The sequence below is a fragment of the Ornithorhynchus anatinus genome, chromosome 3 (assembly GCF_004115215.2).
Source record: "Ornithorhynchus anatinus isolate Pmale09 chromosome 3, mOrnAna1.pri.v4, whole genome shotgun sequence".
Taxonomy (NCBI): Eukaryota; Metazoa; Chordata; class Mammalia; order Monotremata; family Ornithorhynchidae; genus Ornithorhynchus; species Ornithorhynchus anatinus.
In genome coordinates this window covers 13,624,244-13,640,053 of record NC_041730.1, presented here as the reverse complement: position 1 = coordinate 13,640,053, position 15,810 = coordinate 13,624,244, and the positions used below count along the sequence as shown (strand labels likewise).

At 41.8% G+C, this 15,810-nt stretch overlaps 1 protein-coding gene across 1 annotated transcript in view; it reads right to left on the bottom strand.

Moving 5' to 3' along the window:
• SWAP70 (switching B cell complex subunit SWAP70) overlaps positions 1 to 15,810 on the bottom strand; it is a 70,433-nt gene that overhangs the window by 17,649 nt on the left and 36,974 nt on the right. Inside the window, exons 3-5 of the mRNA XM_001510062.5 lie at positions 13,825 to 13,998; positions 5,496 to 5,723; positions 887 to 1,033 (exon numbers count right to left, since the gene is read on the bottom strand). Coding sequence (XP_001510112.1) covers positions 887 to 1,033; positions 5,496 to 5,723; positions 13,825 to 13,998 — 549 coding nt within the window. The remainder of the gene's footprint in view (positions 1 to 886; positions 1,034 to 5,495; positions 5,724 to 13,824; positions 13,999 to 15,810) is intronic.

Sequence of the window (15,810 nt, the reverse complement as noted above, 5' to 3'; positions counted from 1 at the left end):
AGAGAGGTTAAGTGATTTGTCCTAGGTCTCACAGCTGCCCAGTGGCAGAATTGAGACTAGAACTCATGACTCTCAGTGCTGGGCTCTTTCCCCTACGTCACACTAACTTTCAGCCATGTTAAGAAATATGCAACCTAGCTCCTCTCCACAAATTCCCCAGTGAATGAATACAAGCTAAATGTGTCTCTAGCAGACTAATTTGCAAATTAAGACTAATTACAGGAATGAGAAGCAGCCTGGTCTAATGTAAGGAGTATGGGCCTGGGCAATCTGGGTTCTAATCCCACACCAGCACTCTCCTGTTGCGGGACCTTGGATAAGTCCCTTCACTTCTCTGTGCCTCAGTTCCCTCATCTGCAAATTGGGGATTCGATAGCTTTTCTCCCTCTTATTTAGACTGTGAACCCCATGTGGGTCCTGATTATCTTGTATCTACCCCATCACTTAATACATACTACTAAGCTTGGCACATAGTAATCATTTAACAAATAGTACAATTATGATTAATTATTATGAGATGGGAATCATCTCGGCAAGTGGAACCAGCACCCTGGTTCAGTCAGAGAAGCAGCATGGCCTTGTGGATAGAGCCCGGGCCTGGGAATCAGAAGGAGCTGGGTTCTGATCCCAGCCCCACCACTAGTCTACTGTGTGACCTTTGGGCAAGTCACATCACTTCTGTGTGCCTCAGTGAACTCGTCTGTAAAATGGGGGTTAATGTGAACCCCTTTTGGGACAGGGAAATCAGGTTGGACATGATTAGCTTGTACCTACCCCAGTCCTTACTACAGTGTCTGGCACGTAATAAGTTCTTAAATACCATAAAAAATCACTCTCAGGGGATCCCTTGGGGAAAACAATACATTAAAAGAATAAAGACTCTTACCTCTACACAGCAGCTGTCGTCCAACAATATGTCTCCTTTCTTGTCTTTAAGATCTTCACTCACATAGTACGAAATAATGTTGGGTTTTAGCACAAACCAACGTTCAGTCCAGTTTTTCCTTCGGTGGCCTTTTTTCATCATGTAACCCTACAGGACATGAGGACTGAGGTAATTGTCTCCACAGAGTCTCTCTCTCCCTCTCTCACACACACATCTTTGTCTTTTAACAACTGGGGCTAACCCCTCCCTTGATATGCCAACTCTCTGATTACCTTATCATCTCTCCATTATGTTTATTCAACAGACAAACACACAGGTGGCCTCATTATTATTATGGTATTGATTAAATGCTTACTAAGCCAGTAAGCACAGTTGTAAGTGCTGGGTAGATAGAAATTAATCAGGCCAGAGATATTCCCTGTCCTACAAGGGGCTCACAGGCTAAGTAAGAGGAGATCGAGAGGCAGCTTGGCGTAGTGGATAGAGCACAGGCCTGGGAGTCAGAAGGTCATGGGTTCTGAACCTGGCTTGGCCACTTTTCTGCTGTGTGACCTTGAGCAAGTCACTTTACTTCTCTGGACCTCAGTTACCTCATTTGTAAAATGAGGATTGAGACTGTGAGCCCCACATGGGACAGGGACTGTGTCCAACGTGATTTCCTTGTATCCACTCCGGGGCTCAGTACAATGTCTGGCACATAATAATAATTTCGGCACTTAAATCCCAAAATTATTATTAATAGAACAGGTTCACTGAATCTCATTTCTCTGGTCAGAAAATATCACTAAAAATCAGAATCTTACCATAGACAAGAAGGGAGAGCTAAGCATGGGGAAAAGAACATGGAAATAAATTGCTTCCATCTTAGTACACAGTTTACCCCGAGAGGGAAGCTATGACTTTTGCAGGCTCCCAGGAAGACCTGACTAAATATTCCATCTTTCAAACACGGGATGATGTTTCCTTTTCTCCGTATTTCTTAAAAGCAACTGAGCACGCCCAGGGTAGAATTTCCTAGAAAGGTTCCTTGTTCAAAATCTAACACTGAAGTTTAATCTATTTTTGCACCCCAAATTAGTGGAGGCTACCCTGCAAGACCAATAGAGTAAGGTGTGCTGAAAACACAGCCACAAAACATTCCTTTGAAACTAACACTCAGTGATAACATATTCTGTAGCGTATTCTGGAGTGGCCAAAGTCTTTGGCAATTTGGAGATTGAATAAGTAAAGATTTAGTATAGAGATATATGTCTCTATATATACTGAATCTTTATAAACACACACACACACTCTATCTTACTTCCTTAACAGATTATTCATCACTTAAAGGGGAAAGGTGCCAGCTTATTCATCAGTTAAAGGGGAAAGGGGAAAGTTATAGCTATAACTCTAGCTATAAACAGTTCATACTGACAGAATCAATCAATTGGCAATGGTTTCAATCAATTAATGCATGATAAACTCAGTGAGATCCTTCTAGCTTCAGCAAAGACAAAGCAAGTGTTCTTAAGCTCAGCCAGGTCTCTGAGTACCTGTGTCTTTTCCTTCCTTCCTTCCTTCCTTCCTTCCTTCCTTCCTTCCTTCCTTCCTTCCTTCCTTCCTTCCTTCCTTCCTTCCTTCCTTCCTTCTTTCCTTTTCTCTCTCCCTCCCTCCAATTCTCCTCTCTCCCATCCCTCCCCTTCCCCTCTCCCCTGGTTCCTGACAAGACATGTCAAACTCTTTGCCCTCTACATTGTAAGTTCATCCTCTAGACTATAAATTCATTTTGGGCAGGGAATGTGTCTGTGTATTATATAATACTTTCCCAACTGCTTAGTTCAGTGCCCTGCACACAGTAAACACTCAATAAATAATAATAATAATGTTGGTATTTGTTAAGCACTTACTATGTGCAGAGCACTGTTCTAAGTGCTGGGGTAGACACAGGGTAATCGGGTTGTCCCACGTGAGGCTCACAGTTAATCCCCATTTTACAGATGAGGTAACTGAGGCACAGAGAAGTTAAGTGACTTGCCCAAAGTCACACAGCTGACAAGTGGCAGAGCCGGGATTCGAACCCATGACCTCTGACTCCCAAGCCCGGGCGCTTTCCGCTGAGCCACGCTGCTTCTGCTTTATTGCAATAAATACAATCAACTGAAATATGCATTCAACAAAGAATAACTATGGAAATGAGCAAAAAGACCCTTTGCACTGGTCTTTGGAAATATTTCTTGTTAAATGATTAAGTTCAACATACTTGGACAATCTTGGCTTCTTCAGAAGATTTCAATGGTTAAAGCAAGAGGCCTAAATTTGATCTATCTTTGGCCTTTTGCTGACTAGAATCAACATTCAACCTTTGGGGGATGTAAAACTGTGCGTAAAGGGAACAAATGTCTCTGTAAAACTACATCACTGGGTAAAATCAGATGGCTTGAAGACTACCATTTCAATAGTAACAAAGAAACGTTTTCACAACGGACATTTCTGAAGCATAAACTATGACTTCATAAAACAATTTGGCATGTCAGGAAAGTGAAATAAGAACCAGCATTTTGGTCTACTGGTTCTTAACTATGTAAACTGCCAATCTAGATTAAGCACTACAACTAGGATTTAAACGCAGTGCATCCCTAATCTCATAAAGGGCTAAAATGACTGATGAAATTAAAAGGCGCCTATTGTTACGTCCATGAAAACTACCTACTAGACTTAAGAAATATGAGTTCAGCTTCAACAATTGAACCTTTCTAGAGATCAAGCATGGTTTATAATTTGCAAAAAAAAAGAATAGGCAAAGCAACTTTGGCAATTAGAAATGTTTCAGAATTTTGGTGATTAACAGGACAAGGAAATTAAGGGTGTTATTTCAAGCCAAAATGGTAATGTCTACAAAGACAGAGGGGTAAAGGAGCAGACACTATCAGAGACAGTGTCCTAGGAACTGTCCCTTTCTGCCTCAATGAATATGATGATCATTCTCCCTAGCAGTAGTAGTCATACTACTAATAATAATCATGGTATTTTTAAGTGCTTACTGCACTAAGAGCTGGATGGATGGACACAGCCCCTGTCCCATATGGGGCTCACATCTTAAGGAGGGAGAACAAGTATTGAATCCCCTTTTCACAGATAAGGGAAAAAAGGCCCAGAGAAATTAATCTTAAGTGACTTGCCAGGTCACAAAGCTGGCAAGAAACAGAGTCAGGCTAAGTTCCAAGGTCCATCCCCTCCAACAACCAGAGAGTCTATTACATATGGAGAAGTAGTAATTATAATAATTGTGAAATTTGTTAAGCACTTACTATGTGCCAGGCACTACTCTAAGTGCTGGGGTAGTTTACAAAGTAATTGGGTTAGGCACAGTCCTTGTCCTATATAAGGCTCACAGTCTTACTCTCCATTTTAAAGATGAGGAACTGCGGCTCAGAGAAGTTAAGTGACTTGTTCCAGGTCATATAGCAGACATGTGGCAGATCCAGAATTAGAACTCAGGTCCTTCTGATTCACAGGCCCATTTTCTAACCACTACACCACACTGCTAGATAAATCTTAGACTGTGAGCGCCATGTGGGACAGGGACTGTGTACAACCTGATTAACTTGTATCTGCCCCAGCACTTAGTGCTTAACACATAGTAAGCACTTAAGAAGTACCATAATTATTAATTTTAGTGTTGGCACTTCTTTTTGGTGGGGAGCCATCCTAGCCAGGGGGGCTGACAGTCTGTGAAAAGGGCTCGTGGAAAGAAGAACAGGAACTTGGGGAGAGAAACCTGGAATGGGAGGGAAAGCAGCTTGACCTAGTGGATAGAGCATGTTCCTGGGAGTCAGAAGTACCTGGGTTCTAATCCCAGTTCTACCACGTCTGATGTTTGATCTTGGGCAAGTCACCTCCCTTCTCTGTGCCTCAGTTACCCCATCTGTAAAACGGGGATTCAGTTTGTGAGCCCCATGTGGAACAGAGACTATGCCCAACCTGATTAACTTGTATGTACACAGCACTTAGTACAGTCCCTGGCACATAGCAAGTGCTTACCAAATACCATAAAATAAAAAAAGAAAAGGGAAGTCCCAGAGTGGGGGAGGCTTGAGAAGTCAGAGGAGGGGAGAGGGGGAGAGGGAGAGAGGGAGATATGTGGCCAAAAATGAGAACTTCCTCTGGCGGAGCCACTACTTTTTGCCTTGTCTTAGACCCATCCAATTCCGGGTATGGATTTTTATTCATTCATTCATTCAACCGCATTTATTGAGTGCTTACGTGTGCAGACCACTGTACTAAGCACTTGGGAAATACAGTTCGGCTCCTTTAGCAGTAACCTTGCAAATCTTATTGTACACTCGAGAGGATTAAGAAGTATTTTGAAAATAGACTTTTGAGATGAAACTAGAAACAGTTTTTTTCAAAGAGAAAAATGTGGTATGCTCATGAATATTACTAACTTCTTTAAAAAAATTAAAAGATGGAATGGAAATTAGAAATTTTAAAAACAGTTTACATATAAACTTGGGGGCACTTATTGTTTGACTTCAGGTATCAGCACTCTCACTGAGGCACACTTTATTTTCATCCAGTTGAAAATGGCTGTGCTCAGGGAAGCAAAAGAAGCATTGCATGGAATCCTTACCTGTTTCAACACATCTAATATTAACTCGTTAAAAACTTCATTAATTGCCATTGACACAGTCTGTCGATCCATGCCTTTGCTAAATTGTCCATTTCCAATCAGTTCAATTAGTTCCCAGGCAGAAAGGCCGTCTCGATCGGAATCAAAGTTGACTTTGTAATGTTCAAATTGTTCTTGCTGCCAACCACCTCCCATAGCTTCAGTAAGTTTCTTAAGCAGGTATTCTATCTGCATGAAGACAAGACAGTACATTAATCAATCAGTAGGATTTACTGAACCTATACTATGTGTTGAGCCCTGTATTAAGCACTAAGGAAAGTAAAAAATAGTTGGCAGACCAAATCCCTGTCCTCAGAGAGCTTACATTCTAATGAAAAAATGGGGCAGGATATGCAGACATGATCCCTCCCTTCAAGGAGTTTACAATCTGGTGGATGTTATTTTACGGAGAAGTCCATATCACATTGCTTAAATCCCTTACGATTCACAGAGTATTTAGCACTAGGGTCTAAAAAAATAAATTTCTGAGAAATTATGAAGTAGGGCACTCAGGATATGCCAAAAATGCCCAAACCGCATCAATTAATCATTGGTATTACTGAGCCTTTACTGTGTCCAGAGCCCTGAAGTAAGAACTTCGGAGAGTACAATTCAATAGAGATGGTAGACATGTTCCCAGACTACAAAGAAGCTTACTGTCTACGGGGGGAGACAGACATTAAAATAAAATCTAAAATCTAAGTGCAGGGGTGATGCAGAAAGGAGAGGGAGTAAGCGACAGAGGGCTTAGTTGGGGAAGCCTCTTGGAGGAGATGCGACTTCGATACGGCTTTGAAGATGGGGAGAGTGATCATCTGTCAGATATAAAGGGGGGAAGGTGACCCAGGTCAGAGGCAGGACGTGGGCAACGGATCGGCAGTGAAATAGATGAGATCAAGGTACAGTGAGAAGATTAGTGTTAGTGGAGCAAAGTGAGCGGGTTGGGCTGTAGTAGGAAATCAGCAAGGTAAGATAGAAGGGTACAAGGAGATTGAGTGTTTTAAAGCCAATGGTAAAGCATTTCTTTTTGATGCGGAGGTGGATGGGCAACCACAGAATGTCCTTTAGAAGTGAGGAGTCATGGACTGAATGGATTTTTAGACAAATGCAGCTGTTACTGGAGTGAAGTAAGGACTGGAGTGGGGAGAGACACGAGGCAGGAAGGTCAGCGAGGGGGCTTATGTAGAGGGAAGTTGAGGCGGGACAGGACAAGTGCTTGGATCAGTGTAGAAGCAGTTTGGATGGAGAGGAATGAGGAAAGGGCAGATTTTACTGATGCTGTGAAGGTAGAACCCACAGGATTTGGTGACAAACTGAATATGTGGGTTGAATGAGGGAGATGAGTCAAGGATAATGCCCTGGTTCTGGCTTGTGAGACAGGGAGGACGTGGTGCTGTCAGGGTGGTGCTGTCTTCAGTGATGGAAAAGTAGGGGGACGGTATTAGTCGTGGAAAGGACAGATAAGAGGAAGATAACCTTTATGTGTCTAAGAATATTTAAAACAAACAGCAACAAAAAAAGCAGGTTTTAGATGATAGGTGAAAAGGGAAAGACCCACCCCACCACAGAAGCACATGGAGGGAGTGACATTGAAGCATCTGTAGAGGAAAAGAGAGTGACAGACAGCCATGGAATTGAAAGGAAAGGGAGAAGGGGTGTGAGATGTGAGGTATGTGGGTATGTGTGGGTGTGTGGGTGTGTGTGGGTGTGTAAGAGAGAGAGATATAGAGAGAGAGACAGAGAGACAGAGAGACAGAGACTGACTCACAGGGGAATTCCCAGATTTGGTGGGAGGGGGGAGAGAAAGCAGGTGCTGACAGAGCAATAGGCAGAGGTCAGTAGGGAAAGAGAAACAGGAGGAATTCCCAAACTGGGCAGGAGGGAAGGAAAGAGAGAGGGGGAGGGACAGGCTAGGAAGAAAAGGAGAGAGAGGGACTCTCCACCCAGGTGGTAGGGGAAGAAATCCAGGCCAGGCAGATGGAGGTGGGGACCTAAGGGAGAGCATTTGCCATGTCTGTATGGATCCTAATAATAACAATAAAATAATAATTAATAATTACAGTATTTGTCAAGCACTTACTATGTGCAAGGCACTTTACTAAGTGCTGGGGTGGATACAAGCAAATCGGGTTGTATACTGTCCCTGTCCCACGTGGGGCACCCAGTCTCAATCCCCATTTTACAGATAAAGTAACTGAGGCACCCAGAAGTGACTTGCCCAAGGTCACACAGCAGACATGTGGCTGAACCAGGATTAGAACCCACGACCTTCTGACTCCCAGCCCCCGTGCTCTATCCAGTACATCATGCTGCTTCTCTTATCATGTCTTCTCTCTGTAGGTGTCCTCTCACACTACTGTACTCTTACAAGAGCTCAAGGTAGTACTGTTGGCTGAAAGTTAATAGTCTGGCAAGGCTCTCAAATGTAGCATTATTCTACCAATACATAGAACCTATAATATATTACAATTTCACGTAAATACGTATTCCCCCTTAAAGAAAAATACAGACAACTAGACATCTCTAAGGTGAATCAGCCCAATGCAAGACTTCGAAAAACTCAACTATTTTTCCTACCAGCACTAACTTATTTATTCAGCCATCCATGTCTGGGGCAAATGTGTCCGCTTTTATCATTCATTAAAGGACAACTTTTTTGTATTAAAGTTGAACAGTGAAATAAATGTATAACAATTCAAAATAATAAATATATTAACAATGTAATGGTAATAAATAATAATCCCGGCTCTGCCACTTTGCTGTATGACTTTGAACAAGTCACTTCACTTCTCTGTGCCTCAGTTACCTCATTTGTAAAATGAGGATTAAGATTGTGAGCCCCATCTAGGGCATGAACTATATCAAATCTGATTAGCTTGCATCTACCCCAGAGTTTAGTACAGTTCCTGGCACATAGTAGGTGCTTAACAAATACCTTAAAAAAATTGAAGCTCTTTTGATTTTTTGGTCCAGAAGTAGTGAGGTGGGGGCTTACATACTCCACTCACAATTAAGAAATAACCAAGTATTGCTAGGTTCTTCTGAAGTCAAACATCATAAATGCTCAGGAATTTTTGTTGTTGTTGGTTGGGTGGTTTTTTTTGGAGGGTGTTTTTTTTCCCTCCCAGTTTCAGGAAGCAGCTTACTTCCTGATTCCAGGCAAGTTTCACCCATAACAACATAGAAGCTCCCAGGCCAATTTTACCCAGAAAAGTGACTAATCTTAGATACCTCTCCCTCAGAAATGGGAATCCTTAAAGAGGGAATCTTCATAGAAGGAAGTGATATTATTTGCTTTTACCTTAGTAAAGATTCAGGCTGTTCTACAGGTTCTAAAGTTTGGACCGAATTGCATCATTATGGGCTCAATTCTTCGAAAAAGCAGCTTTATTCAAGATATACATCCTCTTATGTTCTTCATTTATAAGGAAATGAACACTGATGTATCTCAGTAAGGGCCTAATTTCTGCAAATTTCATACATTTATCAGGAATGTCATCTGGGGTTGAGGAGAGAACAACCTTCATGGATCAGAGTGGTTGCTGAGGCAGTGTAGAATGCTAGACACCCTTTTGTCGACTGTCTACTTGGTTGCAACGCAATGATCACGTGACATACTACTGTGTGTGAGGGCTTCATAAGGACACACACGAAAAGGTCCCTCTGTAGAAGTGGGCAGAATTACATAACTGCTCATCCGTCAACAGCGGGACCCTCGGAAACACTCCACTGCTCCAGTCAGTTGGTCGTTATTTATTAAACACTTACTGTGTGCATAGCACTGTACTAAGCGCTTGGGAGAGTACATTATAACAATAAACAAACACATTCCCTGTGCACAATAGCTTGCTGGTTGGTCTCCTTCTCGATCTCCTCTTTCTCCTGGTCCCATTCCCGCTGCCCTGGAGAGGTTCCGGGTGGAAGAGGCCGCAAGAGACCCTCGAGGTAAGAGTAATAATAATGATGGCATTTGTTAAGCGCTTACTGTGTGCCAGGCACTGTACTAAGCGCTGGGGTGGACACAAGCAAATCAAGTTGGACAGTCCCTGTTCCATGTGAGGCTCATAGTCTCCATCTCCATTTTACAGATGAGGGAACTGAGGCATAGAGAAGTGAAGTGACTTGCCCAAGGTCACACAGCAGAGAAGTGGCAGAGCTGGATTTAGAACCCATGCCCTTCTGACTCCCAGGGCTGTGCTCTAAGCACTATACAATGCTGCTTCTCCATGGATGGAGCAGGGGCACATATGCCAACCATGGTTTAAAAATGCAAGGGGATGAGATCAGTTGTCATGAGGCTGAGGAAGGAGGTGTGCAGGGGAGAAAAGACACACACAAATTTAATTCCAGTCCCTAGGGGACCTAAAACATCATGAGTAGGCCCTGTATGGAATTCTTGTATCTATTCTCCCAGGTACATTTGTCTTGGGTGAAACCATTTTGCCTCAGAAACCAATCTGAAACCTAAAGCTCAAAAGCCCTGCAAAAGTCCAGGGCAAATACTTGATATGAGAAGTAGTGTGGATTAGTGGATAGAGCACAGGCCTGGAAGTCAGAAGGACCTGGGTTCTAATCCCAGCTCCGCCACATGTCTGCTGAGTGAACTTAAGCAAGTGACTTAACTTCTCTGTGCCTCAATTCCCTCATCTGTAAAATGGGGATTAAGAATGTGAGCCCCATGTGGGACAGGGAGTGTGTACAACCTGATTAACTTATATCTACCCTAATGCTTAGAACAGTGCTTGGCACATTGTAAGCATTTAACAAGTACCATAATTATCATTATTGTCATTATATGAAATTTTTCTCTCATTCCCTCTAATATCTTAAATAAAACTTTCCGTGTCTACCTTACTGGTAATAGAATATGTACTTAATTATTGGAATTCAAAACATTTTCTCCCTTCATATTTTCATATTATGTTCAATGAGAGGAATACTGGGAGTCCCAAATCCCTCGGGGACCCTTGTGGTCTTAAGGGAATCAAATCACCTTCCATCTGAAAACAAAAATCTAGCACTATCTCTCCCTTAAAAGCATGTCTCATTTTGATTGGCTAGTGTCTGATTGTGGCTAGGAACAAAAATGAAGGGGGGGAAATGATTGGAAAATGAAATCAATAATTATTAATTTGGACACAATGCATTGATCTCCTGCTGTACCCAGAGTACTTGGGAAAAGAAACTGAAGTATAAGCCATTATCCTTCCCTTAAAATAGTAGTAATTCTTATTATTAAGATATCTGCTACGCACTGTGTGTCAAGTACTGTTCTAATTTCTGGGGTAGACAAAATTTAGTTAGGTTGGACACAGTCCCTGTCCCATCTGGAGCTCACAGCACAAGGAGGGAGAACAAGCACTGAATTCCCATTTTACAAATGGGGAAACAGGCACAGAGAAGTTCAGTGACTTCCCCAAGATCACACTGCATACTGTAAGCTCAATGTGGGTGGGAAACCTGTCTACTGACTCTATTATACTGTACTCTCCCAAGTGCTTAGTACCATGCTCTGCACACAGTAGGCGCTAAATAAATAGCAGAGTTGGGGTTAGAACCCAGGTCCTCTGACTCCCAGCCCCATGTTCTTTCCACTAGGTCACGCTGCTCTTCAAGGAGCCTACAATCAATGGGAAAAAATCCTAAATTGTATTATGTTTGCTCTTGAGCCCAGTCAAGGAAGAAACCAATTTCCCCACTGAGTAACCAACTTCCCCCGGCCTACTGACAAACTCCTCTTCCTCTACCAAAATCCTACACGCCAAGACGCTCCCTGGTAACCTACGTCCATATCTGTAATTTATTTATGGAGATTAGTGTCTATCCCCCCTCTGGACTGCAAGCTCTTTATGAGCAGGGAATGTGTCTGTTCATTGTTATATTGTACTCTCCCAAGCACTTAGTACAGTGCTTTGCACTCAGTAAGTGCTCAATAAATAGCAATGAAAGAATGAACCTGGTCGTTTCTAGGGCACAGGGCAGAAGAATACCTTCCTCTTATGCACACATTTCCCCCGCCACTCTCTGGGAAATGATTTCACAGTCCATACTAAGTTTCCAGTGATTAATTTTCCCATTTAGGAATTACTGGAAATCCTGAAATGATCAAATTATTTTTCAACAAATGCTTAAGAAAACAGAAGAGAACAAATAAATCTATTATACTAAAATGCCCACACTGTTTCCTTAAAAGAAAATTCCAAAGGACTGTCTCACCAGCTAGGTTTTTTTAAGCTCTCTGGGTGTGTCTTTGCCAACCTGTCCCCTATCTATTCTTCTAACGGATTTCTTTGAATTAAATTAAACCATTTTTCAAGGCCTGTCTCACTTCCCATTTCCCCTTACACATGCACTCACAGTTACATCATATTGTTATTAATATAAGACAGTAATTGAAATGGCACAAATCTAAGAATTCTTCAGAGTTATTTTGATTTTTTTTTTCCTGAGGTCTTAACATACAAAAGCCAATGAAGAGTAACAGACTTAGGCCTGGTTAATCAATTCTCTTTTCTAGATAGCCAGACTTCCAACAATGACTTTATCAAGCCTCAATGGAAAGATTTAGAAACAAGGCATTGCTGCTTTTCCCTGAAAGTTTTTCAACATTCTCCTTCATCAGACTTAAAATCCCTAAGTCTCCTGAAAATGATCTCCACTGACTATTACTTCAAAATGATGCCCTCTGGACCCAATTATGAGAGTCATAATTAGGTCCTTTGTCCATATATGAAAATAGTAATGGGCCTAAGCCGAGAAAAACTTGCTATTTTCTTCTTTAAGAAAAAAAAAGACCGCGTTCAGAAATTTCATCATATTTTTATCTTAAAAGACCGAATTTACATGAAATTTAATTCTGTGTATTTTAGCACAAAGACATGGAATTCTTAGTACAAGCACATTGTTTAAGCCAGTGCCCATAAACAAAAACAAAGGAGCAAATAGTTTTGGGAAAGACTTGTAATAAGGAGCACTGATATTTTTTTCTACTCTCATTCCAGTTACAGACGTAGTATAAGACCTCAGTTAAACAATCTTGCTGTACTATGACTAGTTAAAAAAAAAAACAAAAAGCCACCACCTTTGGAAAACCTGCACCTCCAAAATATTATCACCCTCCTTTTGAGATCCCATTCTAATCTCCTACCCTTCCCCAAACAGATTATTCAAGAATGCTTTGGAGATTTCAGTATCGACCACGAGAACTTAGACAAAGGGCCTACTTGATAGAGCATGGGCCTGGGAGTCAGAAGGACTAGGGTTCTGATCCCAACTCCACCACTTGTCTGCTTCAGCAAGTCCCTTAACTTCTCTGGCTTTGGTTACCTCATCTGTAAAATGGGGATTAAGACTGTGGACAGGGATTGTGTCCAGCCCGATTAGCTTGTATCTATCAGCATTTAGTACAGTGCCTGGCACATAGAAGGTGCTTAACAAATACCACTTAAAAAAAAAAAAGAGCATGGCTCACTGGAATAAACCTGGGAGTGGGATTCAAGAAAGTGGAGCATCCACCTCATTCCCCTAACACTCTGCCTCTGTTTTCCCATTGATTCAATGAGAATCGAACCTTGACCTGTTTCACAAGGCTATATGAGATATAATCCACCAGGACTCTAAAAGTTCTTTGCAAATTCAGTATCAGATAACTGTAAAATAAGGATGAATAATATGGACCCAATTAACGTTCAATAATCAATTTGGACTCCTGAAAGGACTGGGTTTCTGACGTTCAAATGATTAAGACATAACTTGTTATAGTGTACTCCCCGTGTTCAGTACATTGCTCTGCAAGCAGTAAATGCTCAATAAATACAACTGATTAAGATTTTTTGCCAACCAGGGTGGTATCTGGAAGTTTTCATGGGCTTTGGACTGAACAGTTTCCCTGGTCTTTCTACAGAACAGCTGCTATGTAAGACGGCAGAAAGCAATGTTTTGCCAAGTGGTCCCTTGTCTTGCATGAAGGCTTTTGGGGCATGAGAGCTGAATTCATCTCAAAAATAGTAATTTAGGGAAGGAAAACGCCCCATCCCACCCTGTTTGCCAGACTTCAGAGGAATTTGGCTTCCCACAATAATGACAGTTTTAGATTGCACTAGGAATAGACTTTACATGAGGCAGATGTCGGCTAAGTTTTTCCTCTTCCAAACAAACTCTAGCCTGGAGAGTTTTTCCATACTGATCCTGAACAAAGAGGAATGCTTGGAGCCTAGGGATACTAGAGAAAAACCACCACAACAAAAATGATTTAATTCCCCCACCCCACCCCCGTAAAACCATGCCTTACCTCTTCTGGCACAATAATTAATGGGTATTTGTCCTCAGACAAAAAGTTGAAAATAACCCACACTTTGAAAGAATCTTCATCGCTGATGAGCAGTGGGCTTTTAGTAAGGTTTTTTTTGACACAAAGAGTCCAACACATCCTATTGAACTCAATCTTGTTGAAGTTTCCTTGAACCTGAAGGTGAAAAATAAATAAAAAAGATTAAACACTATGCCAGACCCAATTAGAACAAAATAACTTATGATACAGACACAACAGAAGGCAAAGCTTGCTGACTGGTCTTCTGTTTCAGTAAGATGATATGGGTGTCTTCATGAATGTTGCATTTAATCTAGTCCCAACTGTGTCACTTGCCTGTTGTGTGTCCCTGGACAAGTCACTTATATTAACTGTCCCTCTGTTTCCTCATTGGCAAAAACAGAAACTGTGTTCTATATGATTATTTTGTATCTTCCCTGGGCTCAACACTTATCATCAATGGTATTTACTAAGCACATGCGGTGTGCAGAGCACTTTTTTTTTATTGTTCCAGGCACTTATTATGTGCCAGGCAGTGTTCTAAGCACTGGAGTAGACACAAGGTAATAAGGATGGACACAGTCCTCATCCCACATGGGGCTTGCAGTCTTAATCCCCATTTTATAGATGAGGTAACTGGGGCATAGAGAAGTGAAATGACTTGCTCAAGGTTACACAGCAGACAAGTGGCAGACCAAGTATTAGAACCCAGATCCTTCTGACTCCCAGGCCCAAGCTCTAACCACTATACCACACTGTTTCTCCAGGCACTGTACTAAGTTCTTGGGGACAGTACAGGACAACTGAGTTGGTAGACACATTCTCTGCCCACAACAAGCTTCCAGTCTAGAGGCAATAGTAAGGGCTTAATAAATAGCATCATTTACATATACACACATCCTGTGAGGCTTGAATCTTCGATAGATTATTCTTAGATAAAATGCCCATCACATGATTAAATAGCTAAAACTTTTCCAAATTTGCCCATCGAGTTGCTTAGCTGGGTTCATGAAGTTAATTCAGTAACCACCTTATAAAATCCTTACCATATTCAAACAATCAATAACATTTATTGAGCGCTTTCTGTGTGCAAAGCACTGTACTAAACACTTGGGAGAGAATACAATAAAATTAGCAGACATATTCCCTGCCCATAAGGATCTTACTCATCATTCATTCATTCATTCATTCAATCGTATTTATTGAGCACCTTCTGTGTGCAGAGCACTGTACTAAGTGTTTGGGAGAAAATAATATAACAGACATATTCCCTGCCCAAAACAAGCTTACAGTCTAGAGGGAGAGACAGATATTAACATAGATAAATTACAGATATGTACAAAAGTGCTGTGGGGCTGGGAGTGGGGATGAATAATAATAATAATAAAAGAATAATAACTGTGGCATTTTTTATGTGCTTGCTATGTGCCAGGAACTCTACCAAGCACTGGGGCGGAAAGAATCTAATCAGGTTGGACACAGTCCCTGTCCCAAATTGGGTTCACAATCTTTGACCCATTTTACAGATGAGGGGATTGAGGAGCAGAGAAGTTAAGTGACTTGCCCATGATTAGACAGTAGACAAGTGGCAGAGCTGGGATTAGAACCCAGCTCCTTCTAACTCCCAGGCCCATCTTCTTTTCATGAGACCACGCTGAAAATCAGCATGATGCAGAAAGTAGTGGGAGAAGAGGAAAAGAGGGCTTAGTCAGGGAAGACCTCTTGGAAGAGATGGGCCTTCAATAAGGCTTTGAAGTGTCTGTCAGATATGAGGAGGGAGGGCATTCCGGGCCATAGGCAGGATATGGGCAAGAGGTCGGTGGCAAGGTAGACACGATGAAGGTACGGTGAGAAAGTTAGCATTAGCGGAGCAAAATGTGCAGTCTGGGTTGTACTAGGAGACTATCGAGGTGAGATAGGAGGGGGCAAGGTGATTGAGTGCTTTAAAGCCAATGGCAATTGATGTTT